Source organism: Budorcas taxicolor, chromosome 22, assembly GCF_023091745.1.
Source record: "Budorcas taxicolor isolate Tak-1 chromosome 22, Takin1.1, whole genome shotgun sequence".
Taxonomy (NCBI): Eukaryota; Metazoa; Chordata; class Mammalia; order Artiodactyla; family Bovidae; genus Budorcas; species Budorcas taxicolor.
Window position 1 is genome coordinate 11,325,314 of NC_068931.1, and position 18,980 is coordinate 11,344,293.

The 18,980-nt window shown below is 36.2% G+C and overlaps 1 protein-coding gene across 1 annotated transcript in view; it reads right to left on the reverse strand.

Moving 5' to 3' along the window:
• Window positions 1-18,980, reverse strand: part of CDH7 (cadherin 7) — a 126,480-nt gene that overhangs the window by 52,675 nt on the left and 54,825 nt on the right. The window contains exons 3-5 of the mRNA XM_052660232.1: window positions 15,949-16,068; window positions 6,515-6,682; window positions 3,692-3,879 (exon numbers count right to left, since the gene is read on the reverse strand). Of these exons, the coding sequence (XP_052516192.1) occupies window positions 3,692-3,879; window positions 6,515-6,682; window positions 15,949-16,068 (476 nt within the window). The remainder of the gene's footprint in view (window positions 1-3,691; window positions 3,880-6,514; window positions 6,683-15,948; window positions 16,069-18,980) is intronic.

The following is an 18,980-nucleotide window of genomic DNA, read 5'->3' on the forward strand; positions in this document are numbered from 1 at the left end:
TTTCCATTTCCTTCTCCAGGGATCTCTCTTACCCAAGGATCAAACCTGTGTCTCCTGCATTGGCAGGTTGAGTCACAAGCAAAGCCCCATCAAGCAGCATTTGCTAACGCTAAAGATCTTTAGCATGAAGAAAACTAAGAGATCATTATTGCCAATTACTTCTATGTAGATATTACCTGCACATTATAAACCCTATGCTAAGTCACTTCAGTCATGTCCGACTCTGTGCGACCCCATAGACGGCAGCCCCCCAGGCTCCCCCATCCCTGGGATTCTCCAGGCAAGAACACTGGAGTGGGTTGCCATATCCGTCTCCAGTGCGTGAAAGTGGAAAGTGAAAGGGAAGTCGCTCAGTCGTGTCCGACTCTTTGCGACCCCATGGACTGCAGCCCACCAGGCTCCTCCGTCCATGGGACTTTCCAGGCCAGAATACTGGAGTGGGGCGCCATCGCCTTCTCCATTATAAACACTATAGATCTACTTAAATTTTACTTTTTTCATATACAAGGCTTTGGATACCCTGTCTTAATACACATAAATTCTCTTATAATGAGTTAATAGTCATTAAAATGTCACAAAACTATACAGTTAAGTCTCATGTTATCTGTTATTGAAGACTATTTTGTTTTCTAAACATCATGGTTTTACCCCAATAAGATGTGGAAAATACATCTTCTGCTTGAGGATGAAACAACATCAGATCAATCTTTCACATTAGTAAAGCAGAGCAAGCTTAACCAACCATCTCAAGTAATACACCACTGCTCATTTCTTAGTCTACATTAACGCTTCTATACACTGTTTTACTAGACCCAATATGATACATAACATCATGTTAGGATTCTACACCTGAGTTCTCAAAGGACTTTTTTCTAAGAAGCTCTGCATTTAACCTAAATATGATTTTTTGACCCTTGATATCTAGATGATTGACTTGGTTCTACACTTTATGGAGTTGAAAATGAACAAGATTCTCTTTATTAAACTATTAAATATTTTACTGGTTATCTATGCCACAACGGTAAAACCATAAAATGTTCCACCATCATTATTTCTCAAGATTATCCTGTATACTGAAATGTGCTTAATTATCCAAAGACAATCACTGACATTATATCAGAAAACAAAGGAAGAGAAACATTAAAAAAAATTAGACTAATAAAAGTTGTCTAATAAAAATTAGACAATATTCATATATTAGAAGTCATTGGAGTAAATAAAATTCATTTTTAGTTGTCAGTAATTTAAACTGAAAATAACATAATTTTGATTCCATGTTTAGTGTAAGAAATTATTGAAGCATTTAGCTAACATCTCATATGATGAATTGATAAATCCTTATCAATCACTGGGCATTTATTAGGTATAAAACATTCCTTAGTTGACTGTGCATGGGTAGGAAATCTTCTGTATCAAAAATAAAAAATCCATGAATCTAAATGCTTATAGAATTTGGAATACTTTTGAGTCTTAATTCATTAGACAGAGGACAATGTCTTCTTTAATACCTTAGATAACTCCAACAATACACTACGTTTTACTCTACTATCTGACATCCCTGTGACATATGACTGCATTTGGACAGGAATTTTCATCAAGCCTCAAAATAGATCACAAAGTGCTATCATGAAACATATTTTGATTTGGCTATTTAATATTCTTATGAACCTAATAACATTGAATTATAACAATAACTAATGCATATTATATATTGAAAAACAGTGAAGATCCAGAAACAGTTACAGTTAACATTTCAATGTTTTCCTGCAATCCTGTATTCTATAAAAATGAAATAAAATTTGAAACAAAGAGTGTGTAAAATTGTGGATACTGCTTTTTATGTAATATTTTATATAACCGTTTCTCATATTAGCTAATATAGTAAGAAAATATCACATCATTTTGATGATGCATAAGATTCTGTAATTTGGAAATATCAAACATTATCTGTACATTCTTTTGTTCCACATTTCATACTGATTCCATATGTTCATTGTACTTAATACCTTCATGAGATGTTGAGAAAGCAAGTTAAGATGAAGCCTTTAAACTACTCAAAATGAATCCTAGCAGATACTAACCACTATGTAGAACGGTAGTAATAACCAATCATGTTACTTTTATATCATTGTAAGTTATCACTAAGTTTTACCTTGTAGGTTTTTAATGAATTTTATGCTTTAAGATTAAGTGCATTCTTGTATAGTTTTCTTACAGGTTTCTTTTTTTTTAATTAATTCTCTAAAACTTCTAGAAATAATATTAAGAAATTGAGTATAAAATTTTTCAACTACTAAATCAAATATCTCATATCAAATACATGTATTTGTGTTTATTTCTTCAATGATTTATGCTATCTCAATATGATAACATATCATATTGAATCATATCATATGAAATATATGCATGTATTCAACAAAACAATTCCAATATATATTTAAAACTTCTTGAATATGAGCAGATTGATATCAGATGAGTCTTTGAAATTTTTGAACATGACTGCATCCCAGTGCATTCCTTCCCTTTTAGACAACAAATAAAACATTTACCAACAGTTGGCCTATCCTAGTTATTAAAACTTTTTTACACAGATTGTCACCAGCTGAGCTAAAACAGCAGCTGTCCACTGGAAATAATTGCAGAAATGTTTTGCCTATTGGCCTGAAATCAAACATATGTTTTCCTATAACAACTAAAACATAACTTTCTTTGTTGACATGTGTTAATTATTGAGAGATGTTAATTACACAGTTATACACCTGGGTTGTCACACTAGCACAGAATCCCAGAGTCTTGAGTATAGGCTTTTTATACATGCTTTAATTTTTAGTGTTCCAGACATTTAGAAAATATGACTATATTCTGGAACAATTCCTTTTTGACTTATTTTTTTAAAGATTTGTCAAAGATCATATCTATACAGAAAAGAGGGGGCTCATTTTACCTCATATCTAATCAGAGTTGGGAGTTAATTTGCAAATAGTTTTTATTTTGGATTATAATGATTTTTTAAAATCTTCTTTGCACTTATTTTTATGACCGGTTTCATAAATTTTCCATGCTCTGTATAAAGTTTTCAAATAATTTAATAAGTATAAATATTAAAAAAGAATAGCTGACAATACAGCTGGTGGGTTAGTGGCTAAGCCGTGTCCGACTCTTGTGACCCCACAGACTAGTCTGCCAGGCTCCTCTGTCCATGGGATTTTCCAGGCAAGAATATTGGAGTGGGTTGCCATTTCCACTTCCAGGGTATTGGGGATCAAACCTACATCTCTTGTGTCTCCTACATTGTCTGGCAGATTCTTTAACCACTGAGCCACCTGGGAAGCCCCTTTGGCTGATTTGAGGGTTCACTATCAGTCAACAATGAAGAATATTCATCTCTTCAAGTAGATCACTTTAAATAGCACTTTGGCCAGTAAGTCCTACTGTTACAGAGCTATGGATAAGGGCTGTGAGTTTACTCAGAGAATAGAACTGTTAGACCTTAATTACAAATGTTACCCAATTTTTCCTCTACAGTGCCAACACTTGTAACTAAATGAGTAGCTTTCTACCCCTAAACATAAAATAACAATGGTTCCAAACTCCCATTCAATGTGTCTACTACATTATTCCATCAAAGCAGACGTGGCTTTTCAGTAATTCTCTATGATATCATCCTCACAAGAAATAAAGAAAATATTACCTTCTGTATAGTAATGATTCCTTCCTGTGTATCTTTGTCAACAGCAATCTTGAAAATCCCTAATCCATCACCATCCACAATTTTGTAATCCATTTCAGCATTAGCTCCTATATCTGCATCGGCAGCTTTAATTCTGGCCACAACAGAAGCCACTGGCAATGATTCTGGGACGTTATATTGGTACGACCCTGTGAAATTAAGAACAAGAAATGAATAAAACCTTATACCAAACTAACCAATAAAATTTAATTATCTGGCTATCTTGAACCCTCTTTGCTTAATTTGCTTTTATGTCTTTATAAAATAAGATGATGAGGCAATATAAGACAAATGATAAGTTTCATACAGCTTTAAAAATTCCAAGGAAATGATTACATAATAATCAATGTCAAAGACAGCCTGGGGAAAAGCATAAGAAGTACTCCATACCAGTATTTCTAGTGGTGAGAAATATACCACTTTTAATGATAAAAATAAAACTTAAATTGTAAACAGAATTAACACTGAGTCGACTATAAATAATTAATATGCAATTAATTTATATAAATATTTAAAATTTAAAATAGTATAGCTTAGACTTCAAATGCGCAAAAAATGAGCCTAATTCTCAATTCCTTACTGCTGGAATTTCCACAATAGTATCTTTTACTGAAAAAGTTTCAGAAAACTGGACAAGGAAGTTGATAAAATGCAATATTAAGTATGACTTGTACATTAAACTCAGGGCACAATAGCACAAGAATAGAGACTATGTTATTTAAACAGGAAGAAAGAGAAGCAAAAAAGGAAGAGTAACTTTTTCAAACTTTCTTTTTTAAAAACTCTTTACCATCCCTCAACTAAAAAAAAAAAAAAAGAAAGAAAGAAAGAAAGAAAACCAGCTTGGGAGGCAGATGAAGAACCTTTTGAAACCAGGAAATGCCCCTTCAACATTTCCCTTTAATCACCTACTTTTTCCTGCTTCCTCACCCTTTTCTGTTTCCTTTTGGCTGCTAACTGTGATGCATCTGCACTTTCTTATGAAGAAAAATGAAAGGATACTCTTTAAGAGAAACAGAGAAAGGAAATTGTATCCAAATGAAGGTTCAGTTCAGTTCAGTTGCTCAGTCATGTCCGACTCTTTGCGACCCCATGAATTACGCTACATGCTAGAATAAGAACCTCGGTGTTTGCAATTCTATATATTTTGTTAATTGTTACTGATTTTTAAAAAATAATCACAACATCATTTTTGAGTGACCCCTTTCACATATCTATAAGTTCCTTAAGAAAATCCAAAAATTTCAAGCTTAAAATAGTACCTAAAGGGTAGACAAATAAAATCCCAGTCAAAATGAAAAAGTTAATGATATATTTTTGGCTTTCTTCACTATAAGTCGTCTCCAACTCTGTGCGACCCCAGAGACGGCAGCCCACCAGGCTCCCCCCGTCCCTGGGATTCTCCAGGCAAGGACACTGGAGTGGGTTGCCATTTCCTTCTCCAATGCATCAAAATGAGAAGTCAAAGTGAAGTCACTCAGTCGTGTCCGACTCTTAGTGACCTCGTGGACTGCAGCCTCCCAGGCTCCTCCATCCATGGGATTTCCCAGGCAAGAGTACTGGAGTCGGTTGCCACTGCCTTCTCCAGGAGAGTGTTTAATAAGCTAGAAAATTCATGCTCTATCTTATCAAATCATGACAACTGAAATCACAAAAATCTATGTCAATTCTTATTTCTCTAAAGTTAATTCTATTATGAGCCAAATATAATCACATTGTTTTGTGTATTCTTCTGTCTTCCTCTCCTCCCCCACTGTAAGCAGTTAAGCACACAATTAAGGCTAGATTCTTTTTTTTGTAAATGCTAAACTTAGGATAACTTTATTTTGCCAAGAGGTATCAAAATGTCTGTTGTACAATAGCCTAAATATTAAAAATATGTAAAATAAGATTAAAACATCTAAAGAAGCAGTATTTGAAGGAAAACATGGTGACCATCGTATCTCCAGAGAAACTGTCCTTGTTTGACATAAGCCTCAGAAAAGCATTTAAAGATACTGTAGTCTACACGATTCTTCTTGCTTTCTTGAGTGTTCTAAAGAATACCACGTATACTTGGAAAAAAGGACAACTAAGAGAATAAGATGAAATGCTTCTTTTTTTTTTTTTTCTTTTTTTACAATTAGGACACCTCTACCTAAGAAAAATTTTCTTTTTTTTTTCCTTTTACTTGGTTAAAAGAAATGCCACTTTGCTCAAAGAAACTAAACAGAGGGAAGGTGATTTTCTGGTTCTTTGAACTGGTTTCTTTTGAAACACTGAGTGTTTGCATTAAAACAGATGTGGTAGGTAGCAAAAGGAACATTCAAGGTTCATGAACTGGTTTAAAAAAAGTGTGGAATGAGAAAGTTCAGTACTCTTTTTATAATCTTTAGAAATAAAGCAGTGCTTTTAGTATATAGAATCCATGAAGTGTATTTGAATGTTACTATTAATAATTGGGAACAACCTCAGAGTTAACAGAATGTAAAGAGCAGCCTGTCTTTGACTAAAAAGACTAATACATAAACAAACTTAATAACTGTCTAGTATTCAAAGTGTACTAAAAGAAAAAAAATTACATTTAAGACAGAATACAGGTATAATTGCTTTTATTTGCTTCTAATACCTTTATTATTTCATATTACTGAATTAAAAATCAAGTCCCTGATAAAACAAAATTGGAGGAGAATGTAATTGAGATTAATTATTTGAGACATATTTGGGAAAATTCCTTTTTAAAGACATTCCTATAATCCGGCAAGGAAAGGGAGCATGCTTGCCACATGCCACAGAACAGCTTACTTCGAGGAAAGCGAGGTGGGTTATCGTTGACATCAGTGAGGGTCACGGTGACTGACGTGGTTCCAGAGAGCCCTCCGTTTTGACCAACCATATCCTTTGCCTGAATAACAAGCAAATACTGGTCTTTAGCCTCTCTATCCATGTTTGGAAGGGCGGTCTTGATGACTCCTGAAAAATTTCAAATCCCAGTAAAATGCATCATGAATCACTGCATTTATACTAGCGAAGAACACTGATATAGGTAGAAATAGCTCAAGTGGTTGCCTTCTGCTGTTTTGTTTACTTTTAATAACTTTAAAGCACATTAAAGACCAAAGAGATATAACAACTATATAAACATTACAAAACACAGAAAACACTGCAATATAAAAGACCAGGGTAAAGAGAGCATTATCCCTAAGTTTTACGGAAATATGACTCAAAAAATACCAGCTTAAATAAAATCTACTCTAGAAGACTGGGCAGTTGCCTGTAAAATACATAACAATGGATCTTTTTCTCTCTCACCCTCTCCAATATCTTAATTCCCAGTGATGTGAAATCACCATAAACCCTTTCAGCTATTGTTGCTATTACTCTCCCAGCAAAGTAACTACGTATTCTATAAATGAAAGAATGTGTCATTTATGTTTAACAAACAAAACACCATTGCAAACTATGATGCTGGATAGACTTAAGGTTGTATCTGTTATTATAAAAACCTGAGAAAAAGTATTAACTATGAGAGTGACTGTGTTCATGAAAATCAAGATAGTAAAAACATCAATGTGTTTTGCTGTTTCTTTCTAATCAATTGTATTTAATAAGGAGAACCTTGAAGACTTCAGAGGTATAAGAAACTGTCTTCAGAACTCCATGCTGTGTGATAAGAAAGCCTGAACAACAATCACTGCTGCAGTAAATCAGTGGTTTTATATTAATAACCAATTATTATATACACATGAGAAAATAGAATAATTATGAGTAAAGTTTAGTTTTGCTGTGGCTGCCCACTGGTAAAGAATCCACCTGCCAATGCAGTAGACGTGGGTTCAAACCTTGGGTCAGGAAGATCCCCTGGAGGAGGAAATGGCAACCCATTCCAGTATTCTTGCCTAGAAAATTCCACCAACAGTGGAGTCAAGCAGGCTACAGTCCAGAGGGTCGCAAGGAGCCAGACACTACCTAGCAACTGAGCAAGCACACACATCTATAAAATAATACATATACTTAATATAATATACTTGGGCTTCCTGGGTGGCTCAGATGGTAAAGAATCTGTCCGCAATGAGGGAGATTTAAGTTCGATCCTTGGGTCTGGAAGATCCCCTGGAGAAGGGCATGGCAACCCACTCTAGTATTCCTGCCTGAAGAATTCCATGGGCAGAGGAGCCTGGTGGGCTACAGTCCATGGGGTCGCAAAGAGTCAGACTCAGTATACACACACAGAGATCATAACAAATAGAAACGCATCTATTCGATATTGCTCTATACAGATCTTGAAACTAGAAACAGGAGGTCATCTTTGCTAATTAGACACAGTAAGGAGTCTAGAATCCTACTCAATCATTTCTTGTACTTTAATCATTTCCGATGATGTTTTACCTACATAACTGGAACTCTTTTGTTCATCTATCTATTTTGTTAAAAGATGCTAACTTTCAGAATTTAAGTCAGAATTTAAATCCCCAATGACTCAGTCCTGAGGGACAGGAACTGTGGTAACATGGACTTCTCAGGAGCAAAACTGGGCTGTCTGATAGAGGATGGTTCTTTAGGAAGAAAATGATTATAAACAAATTGGAATAAACATTCTTTTTTCTGCATGTTTGGCACAAAAATGTTTTTATACCCTCCAAATTTAAAAAATATTTTTAAAAGCTGCCATTTTAAAATGTTGTTCATGTTCAGCATAAAAATGTCTTTATAGCTTCCAAATTTATAAAATGCTTTTTAAAGTTGCCAATTTAAATTATTTGAATGCTGACTCTTCAATTGACACATATATAACAATGGTCTGTGTATATTTTAGCCCTAAGTATAAGTTACAAGCCTGTATTATACTATACCTGGTCTGCCCTGTTCATCACAATATCCTACACTTTGGTAATTATTCCAGCAGTGGGAAAGAGATGAAAATATCTTTCAATAATTTAAGAGTAATTTTTTTTTTAGTTTTATGAAAATAAGTATTCATTTATTAAAAACAAACTTCAGAAAAGAATGTCTGTTAAATATGGCTAACTTTGAAAACAGGAAGTCAGTGAGCAAAAAGCCTGGTGACGAAGAAAAATATCAGTCACTAAGTACTACTATACCCACTTCGACTATACCCCTGGTTATCTTGAAAAGCATGATAGTAGCTCTAAGGACTTTAGACAGTTCTGAGTTTATGGCATGACCTGTCTTTCATGTTTTATTGATTTTCAACTTTAAAAGCATAGGCCCAAAGGGTAATATTTTATGACACTAAACCAAAGCTATATTCTAGGGAAATTCCTCTCTTTTAAAGTAGTCTATGGAATTTTCCTGTCTGATTCCACTATGGAATTCCACTATTCCAATATAAAAAAATTTTATATTTTTGCTGTTGTTTTCAGAAGCTTTATTAATCCTTTAAACCTTAGGACCAAACTGCCTGTAAATTTTTCTAAGGAGAAGGTAGACAGCCATCCAGATTTTTGCAACATTGCCTCTTTGGCCCCCTTTCTTAAAAAGGGTATGGGTTCAGTTTAATTAACATTACTTTTTAAATGTGCAAAAATCTACCTCTGCTTATTTAAAGCAAATAAAAGGAAGCAAAATATGGCATCATTCCAATAATCAAATGCCAATAAAATGGCAACAGTACAAAGATCTAAGCAAATCTCAAATACAGCAGATTCATAATTAGAATACCATGTAATAATTTTAGCAAGAAAAAGTTTAATAATAGGTAAAGGAAACCAAATACTGTGTTAACCGTAATTAATCTTACAGATTTTCCAGTATCATAACTACTTGCTTTTGAATAACTAAATGTAAAAAAGCCTAATTTTTTAAATTAAATGCCTACTCAACAAAACTAATTGGAACAAATACATTTATGCAAATTTACATCCTAGAATACCAGAGTAAACAGGAGACATCAGTCAAGGGTGAATAAGAAAGTTCTACTCTTTTTCATCATCTGTGTGATCAGGTGGCAAAGGGCATGCTTTTCTCTTTGCTTTTCCCAAGCCACTGCTTCCTGCCTCCTCAGGAAGTCTACTCTCTTTTTCTGAATCTTTAGGGGACAGCCTGAAGAATTCTCCAATTCCTTTTTGCCACTTGGGAGTTGGGCGCACACAAACTGGATTCCCTCCTGTATACTAATTTTCAACTTTCCTTGAGGAAAGCGGCGTGGAATTAGCGGAAGTCGAGGAACCAAGCACCTTCCTGGGGGCTCGAGAAGCCACCACTTTTCTGTACCTGCCAGGCACACTGTCTGCTTTAGCCCGCACCATGTTCGAACTCGAGAGGAGAGCAACTGACTCTCCAGCCGAAGATGTTTCACGGGACAAGGCCCAGAATACGAATCTCTCAATAATTTAAGAGTAATTTAAACAATATGTTATTGGTCCCAGTACGTTAAGATTCCTAGTTAAATAACACTCATACCATCTAAAGAAGCCACATTTTTATTTAGTTCTGAGCAGTACCTATCAAATACAAGCACACACATACACATATATACACGTATACACCTACAATGCATCAATATTTTAAGCATTTAAGTTACATTTGAGTAGGCCATTTATTGCCACCTGCCAATTCAGGAGAAATAAGAGATGTGGGTCCAATCCCTGGGTTGGGAAGATCCCCTGGAGTAGGTAACAGCAACCCACTCCAGTATTCTTGCCTGGAGAAATCCCATGGATATAGGAGCCTGGTGGGCTACAGTCCAGGGGGTCTCAAAGAGTTGGACATGACTAAAGCTACTTAGCATGCAGACCATTTATTGTCACTGCTGTTTTAACCATCACTTATTCTAATACACTACACTGGACGCTGCTGCTATAACCACACCAATACAAGGTCTCTTTAACTCCTTCAGTGAACTCTTTTAGTTATCTGCACACTGCTTATAGAGAATCTCTAAAACATCACAATGATCATCAAAAGAAGCAGAGTCATATACCCATTTGGTTCACTGAGAACTGTCTGAGATGTAGATATTCTTCTGAGAACCATAATGATTCTATGAATATTTCGTGTCTGTTCTTCAATACTTCCCTTAACTCTAATATTGAAGACATTGAGTATTGACTACAATAAGACTCACTGTTACCAAGCTTAACAATCTCTAAGATTTCTGGGACTTACATATCTCTACTTCTCTATGTCTCCCTTACTTTTCTTCTTTTTCTTACCTTTTTTCTTTCTCTTCTTCTTTCTTCCTATCATAACTGTATTTATTTATAATATTTTTAAAATAAATTAGGCATTGACAATTGAATATTTGATAGTGCACTTCATAAGATGATATTTAAGAGTGTGTTTCACATTAAACGCATAATTAATAGTTTCATACAGGTGATAAAATATTAATAAAATTCTAAAACAATTTCCTACCCATTCAGTTTTGATTTTTAATTTCTCAATATGTTTAAGTGAGTTTGCATCCTGCACAGTTATAATGGAAAAAGGTCCATAGCATCTCAATTAACCAGCAAAGAAAATACAGCTGCCTTATCCTCTCACGGTTTTGCTCAGTGGTATTATTTGAAAGAAAACACAGAATTATCAGGGGAGAAGTCTGGTAGTCAAAGTTACTCATTTATTTTTCACACTTCTAATTGTCTCTTTCCAAGTGATCCTATAAATAACACTTTTCCAAAGCAAAAATCATCACAGAGTTTGCAAAGAAATGCAGGGGGCAAAGGTAATTTCCAAATACCTCAACTATTAAACGTTTTTTTTTAACAAGAGAGAAATAACTAGGTGAGAACTGAATTTAAATAAGAATATTCAAACATAATAGATTTCTAGTTCTATGGCTTTTGTGGGCTTTTTACTTTTGAGTCTAAGCTGTCTACATTTGGAAAAGAACTCTCATAAACTGGATATGATCTGCATTTTGGAGAATATTATATAGACACACACTCACAGAGAAAATTGTTTATACTGTGTCCCTAAAGTGGTAAAAGCCAGTCTTGTCTAGTCATAGCCTTACAGTTCTATGACGCTTTCATGGGAGATAATAGCATTGTTTTAATAATCAATAATTTTAAGCCACTTATGATGAAAAGAATATACCCTGCATCTCTTTAGAAAAAGAGACTGGCCCAGATTTTTGGCTTTCTGAATAATAATTTCTCTATGGATGTATCATCTGACCCAGTAACCCAGAGCTTCTCATTTACTTTTATATTTATAATTAATGTTCACAAAATGTATTATGTATGAAGCAAATTTATCACTGCTATTTTTCAACAACTGTCTGGTTTTTAGTCTGGGAATAAATTTTGAGATGATTTTCTGATGTCCTACCAGACATCAATTTTCTTTCAAGCATGTTCTGTTGTCATGGAATTTCCTTAAGAATTTGTATGTATACTACATGTAACAGACAAGAGCCATTTCTGAAGTCTGCCCTGGTTTAGGGAACCAAACAGTTATGGATGCATGCAGCCTACTCAGTCAAGCTCTGGGTTAGTCTCAGGAATCTAGGCAACCACATGAGCCTGGTAACAGGGGGCTGGGCTTTTCACATTGTGTGGGTTCCATATACATTAGGTGTTCAGGTAAAGCTCTGCCTAATAAATTTTTTTTTCCTTAATTTTCTGTTTAAGACTTGTATTATTTGGTTTCTCTCCCTGTAAGTGAAACTATCAGTCATGTTGGACTCTGTGACCCCACGCACCGCAGCAAGCCAGGCTTCCCTGTCCGACAACAACCCCCGGAGCTTGTTCAAACTCATGGAAGCATATAATAGAACCATAAAAAGACGGAGAAGAGCCAACAGTAGTGAAGATGGAAGGTTCTGGAACATCAAAGGATTTCAGAGCTGGCATCATATCAAGCAGAAAGGACTGAGGAAGGGACTGCTGTAAGCTGTGAGGGGACACCCTCAGAAAGCCCTGACAGCAGGGAGGCTCCTCCACGCTGTGGGCCGCAACACAGACAGAACACCCAGAAGGGGTGTGTATGGAAGGAGCTCTTGTTACGACTGTGAACGTGAACGTGAAAGTCACTCAGTCGTGTCTGACTCTTTTTGCAACCCCAGGGACTATACAGTTCATGGAATTCTCCAGGCCAGGATAGTGGAGTGGGTAGCCTTTCCCTTCTCCAGATCTTCCCAACCCAGGGATCAAACCCAGGTCTCCCGCATTGCGGGAGGATTCTTTACCAGCAGAGCCACAAGGGAAGCCCAAGAATGCTGGAGTAGGTAGCCTATCGCTTCTCCAGCGGGATCTTCCCAACCCAGGAATTGAACTGGGGTCTCCTGCATTGCAGGCGGATTCTTTACCAGCTGAGCTATCAGGGAAGCCTACTGTTATGACTGTGCTGCTGCTGCTAAGTCGGTTCAGTCATGTCCAACTCTGTGCGACCTCATAGATGACAGCCCACCAGGCTCCCCCGTCCCTGGGATTCTCCAGGCAAGAACACTGGAGTGGGTTGCCATTTCCTTCTCCAATGCATGAAAGTGAAAAGTGAAAGTGAAGTCACTCAGTCGTGTCTAACTCTATCGACCCATGGACTGCAGCCCACCAGGCTCCTCCATCCATGGGATTCTCCAGGCAAGAGTACTGGAGTGGGATGCCATTGCCTCCTCTGGTTATGACTGTAGTACTTACCTAAAACTAGGACAGACCAAGGACGCATGCAATGCCTGATGCAGGCACCATGTAGTCACACCTCCAGGTTTAACAAAGAAATCCTAAGTGATATTGAACTCTCCAACCATTTTCCAAGGTCTACCGCTTTGGTGTTCTGTGCAGTCACACTGGCCCTATGTTTGGTTTCTGCTCTTCTGATGGCATTGAGAATCTTACTAATGTTAGAACAGGAAGCCTGTGGTTTTATTTCAAACAGCACATCATGTAGCCAGTCCTGCCATATATGAAACATTTAAAAATGTGATCTATCTGCTTGCAGGTTTTGGACCAGATAAACACATTAGAATAATTCGCAATCTCCCAGTAAATTGGGGGCCATTATGAAGACAGGTGATGGAAACCTGAATGGTCCTTTTAAGGCTATATCATCTTGTTCCTAGGTCTATTCTCTTTGCTTGTTGAATTGTCAACATTGTTTTTTGCAGCTATTCACATTCTTGTTTTGTGGACAGAAAAATTAAGGTAGAAAACACACTTATCCTCTGGTTATCTGGCCTGTAAGTAGAGCTACAGAAGAAATACATGCTCAGAAATTTTAGTCAGGCTAAGTTAATGATATGTGGTTAACAAATAATAATGGATATTATTAATATTACTAATATTATTCCTTTTTTAAAAAATAAATTAAAAGTTAAACTTTCAGAGATACATTTAATAGTGATTTCCTAGGCCTATTTTACATAATGTTGATCTGGCATATTTTCAGCATTTTTCCTATCTAAAGTTTTACGTGCTTCTCAAAAATGCTGATATCTAAAGATATGGAAAAGAGTGTTATTTCTCACATAGATAAGGATCATACATTAACTGAGGAAGACTACCTCAAACTCTACCTGGCTCTTCGTGCGTATAAGGCATGAAAGATTTCCATTCATTTTTGTCAGAAAAACAGATTTTTTTGGGAAAAAAATGCATTCTCTATAGTCCTTAAATATCTCTGCACTGATGACTAGTGAAACAGAAGTCCCAATGATTATCATGACTAGAGCATTAAAAACTAACAAAACAAAATTAAGTAAAAAGCTTATCTCCTCTAATACACGATCCTTGAGACTGAAAGTTAAAATGAAGTTTGAGGTTCTAATCATGTGATGCCAGGATACAGACTACTGTCCAGCTGCCCACAGGTGAGGTTTTACCTACACAGGGCCTATGAGACACCTATTATCTTACAGCAAAGCTAAAATCACAAGCCAGTCACTAGTAGCAGCAGAATATTTAGCCCTTGGGATTAGTACATGCTAGTTTTGGACCAGTTATATAACGCGAGAGGTGTATAATTTGTGAGCAAATTGTCAGAGGCTTGTCAATGTCTTTCCAGGCTGCAGAGTAGATATATAAGGGAATGGGTGGGTGTCTGAATTGAGGTTCTCAGATCTATCATTAAATCAACCATGAGCACAACTTTACATTCACAGGATTCAGATCATAAAGCAGATACTTTCATTTACTTCCCCTTCAATACTTGCTCAATCAGAACTATTACTCCTCTGTCAGACTCTTCAGGCAGCTTCCAAACTTCATCACAACATTGGTATAAAACATGCAGTGCGGCCTCTGTGAACATTCTAATAGATGAGCTGGCCTTGAATTCGTCTGTTTTTGCACATTACAGCTGTCATTCTCAAAAGACATTTAAAATATGTACCCTGCCACACAGTGATTTGAGAATGAATGAATACTGCCATTTTTTATAATATGGAAAACAGGGTGGTGAGTGGCATTAAAATATTCATTTAGGATCATAAGTATCATCAATGATTCAAGATCATAAACTTGGCTATTTGAAGAGGCATTCTTCTCCATGATAAAGTTAAATTACTAAAATGCAGAGAAATTTTGGATTTTTTCAGCGGTGAAGAAAAGCAATGGCTCACACCCACCCACACTGCCCTATACCAACAGCCAGAGACACATAATAGATAAAATATTATTTTATAATCAAGAAAACAGTGCTCCAAATTATAACCTTACTGAATATAAACCATTTCATCTTCAAAGCGAAACAGAACATCTAGCCAAACAACCACATTTTCTATCCAGGCAGTTTTGCAACCCATTTTTTTTTTTTTCTTCTAAAATGAAAAAAAGTCATTTAATTTAGTTTTTGATTTAGCAGATCATCATCCTAATTGTTATGTTTCAGCTAATTTCCCTGAGAAAGCCAGCCTCTGGAAGGAGAAGCTGTGACTACTATATATACTACTACATGGCAGGGAGATTCTGCTGAAGATTTAAAATTCTACTGTGTGTAATTCCTATGTGAGTCAATTAAAGAAAACAAATTGAAACACTGCAGATGTAAATATTCAACGTTTTCTTATAGAGTCAAGAGACAGCGGCGGAAAACCTTTTCAATAGCTCATATTTTGCTTAATTTTGATACAAATTCCGATCAATGTAGTAAGATATTTTTTAAAGGTGCTAATGGCTCTATAAATAATATGCCGTTTATTACCATGGTCCACATTTTGAGAAAGGCACAATAAAAATAGAGTGTCATCAGTTTCAACCACATTGAATCAAAATAACTATTAATTCCATGCCAAGAAAGAAATAATGACTTTACAAGGAGAGTCACATGTCAATGTTTACCTGTTTTGGGCTCCACTGAGAAGTATGGCTGACCCTGCAGGATGCTGTAGACCACTCGAGCGCTGTTGCCATATGTAGGATCGTCAGCATCCGTCGCTGTCACTTGTACCACTGAGGTCCCTACATGACAATCCAAAAATCAATGAATTAAAAACTCCCAAATGCCATAAAATGAGAAATCACCAAACACTAAAGATGCTACATTAGTGTAAAGATATAAAGATGCTTTCCAGTTTTCATTCTTTTTTCTCAGGTATGTGAAAAACGGATACATTTTTGTGTCTAAGACAAACTCCAAAAGGTGATCAATGATAATTCCTCAGAAATTCTTTAGGGATACGAAAAGATGTTGGTTAAAAAAAAAAAAAAAAAAATAGGACTGACAATGCCAAGTCATACAGGGATATATTCTCAGAATTGGGTGGGACTCAACTTTTCAGCATCTCATCCATCAAGGTCTACCAGAGCAACCTCTAAGTCTCAATCACAGTCTAAAAAGCAGCAGCACAGGTTCTAGCACCGTGACACTCGAATCATGCGGCAACCCTCCTGCTGCAGCAACAGAAACGGGAACTTCAGTAACTGAGTAAGTTAATAGAGAATATTTGATTGGCACATTTAACTGGATATTGGGTGGCTACTCTCTCTCTTAGCAGTCTTTTTCATTTCACTAATTGACTTATAACAAAAGCAAGAAATGAACACTGAAACCAAACCCTTCCAAAGGAGAAAAAACATGATAACCTGAAAAATCACAACATTGGTTGCTTTTCTACATTTTGTATGATAGAATGTCATATTGCTTCTTCCTTTTACTATGCATTCACTTATTCCAGATAGAAAGCATTTAGAGTGATCTGTTGTTTTCATTTCCACTTGGAATCTCATCTTAAAAATATTAGCTACCCATATTTGCTTAGTTTAAATATGTAAGCACAGGATATTTTAGCATTTATGTCCTAGTTGATAGGCATGAGACAACTCCCTTTATGTATTCATTCAAGGCTCAAGTTGGTTTCTAATAAATTCTTGAAAACATGGCATTTTTCATCTAACATCTGTTTTAGATCTATTCCTATGTAGATCTTCCTTTCAAAATTCCTTAAATAAGTCATTAAATGCTGATCTTACTATAAATCTATTTTATTTTCCACATTATGATTTCCCTAACTGATTCCATTTCCTTTCAAATTGGGTAAAAATTGTGAGTGTCATTTTTTATATTCTGAAGATTTATTTTTTTATTTGGTAGACTTAGGAGATTGTGCCATGTGGCTGCTTGGCAGGACCAAATGGTGAATGATGTATATTTAAAAATCTTTTTAACAACTAGATTTTGACTATCTTAAAATGTTAGAATCAATGACTTTGATATTCTCAATTTCCTCTATAATTCACCATCTTAACAGCAATATTTACTCTGGTGATATGCTTAAGTACCCATTTCCTACTTCATTGGAAAACAACCTGCAACAAAATAATGAAAACTATACCTCAGTGAATTTTGTCGTATGTATTTTTTTATGAAAGTGAAGTTGCTTAGTCGTATCCGACTCTTTGTGACCCCATAGACTGTAACCTACCAGGTTCCACCGTCCATGGGATTTTCCCGGCAAGAATACTGGAGTGGGTTGTCATTTCCTTCTCCAGGAGATCTTCACGACCCAGGGATTGAACCTGGGTCTCCCACACTGTAGGCAGACACTTTGCCATCTGAGCCACCAGGGAAGTCACCAGGAATTTTTTTTCTGAAGTGTTCATTAAATAATTTATGACACACACATACAGTCACACAGACACACACACCCATTCTTGTGCTTATCTATGCTTTTCTGACAACAAATAAGCAATCCTAGGTGACTATGAGGGTCTCAAATCTTATAATATGCTAGTATACAATGAACAAGAAAAAACAGCCCTGAACAATAAACAGAGAAAGCTTGTGTTGTATATACCACACTATTTAGTGGCTATTATAACTATCTGGTTACAAGTAAACACTTTGATAGTCATGATAAATCCATAAGATACATGTTTTATATAAGCATTTACTGTGCTTAGCTCAAGTTTGGATGTTTAATCCAGTGAACTCTCTCACTGTCAAATAAATCCTGAATACATTTGAAAATCATTTTCTAAAAAGTCCTGACCCTGCGGGAATCAATCAAATAACTAAAATAACTTACACATGTGTATAATAGTCATATTGTTTGATTCAGAGTGGTACCACTGGAACTAAAACTACAGTGTGTTGTTCAACCTCTAGAACAAAAAGCTCACATTAATCCAATTTACACTGCTATCTTCTGCTTAGGAGAGGAAAGCCTTATCAAGCCCACAAAAACTACCAAAAATGCCCAGGAGAATTGTAGCATTGAACTGAATTGCTCACACACACTTCAAAACCTCCTGTTTCTCTAAACATTACTACTTTGGGGAGGACTCTCTAAAACCTCCCAAATCTCATTATTGTTGCTGTCATCATATTTGTTGTTTTTGTCATTAAATGAGAGCAGCAGGAAGCATTCTGAAGGTGTGGGTGGTATTGAAAGGGTGTGAATAAGCCTGCTTGGTCAAAGAATGTTTACACAGAAGATAATTATAGGCAGCTGCTGCCACTGTGGTTCAGAACTTTTCCTGACCACAAGCACCCTTGGTTCATTTTCAGTTATTTCTTCAGCGGCTAGAGTCACAGTCCCAAAATAATGTTCCCTCGGAGAAGGCAATGGCTCCCCACTCCAGTAACTTGCCTGGAAAATCCCATGGATGGAGGAGCCTGGTGGGCTGCAGTCCATGGGGTCGCTAAGTCGGACATGACTGAGCGACTTCACTTTCACCTTTCGCTTTCATGCTTTGGAGAAGGAAATGGCAACCCACTCCAGTGTTCTGGCCTGGAGAATCCCAGGGACGGGGGAGCCTGGTGGGCTGCCGTCTATGGGGTTGCACAGAGTCGGACACGACTGAAGTGACTTAGCAATTAGCTCCCATCTGATAGGAACAGAAATTCAGGGTCTCTAAATTGTGATTTCCCT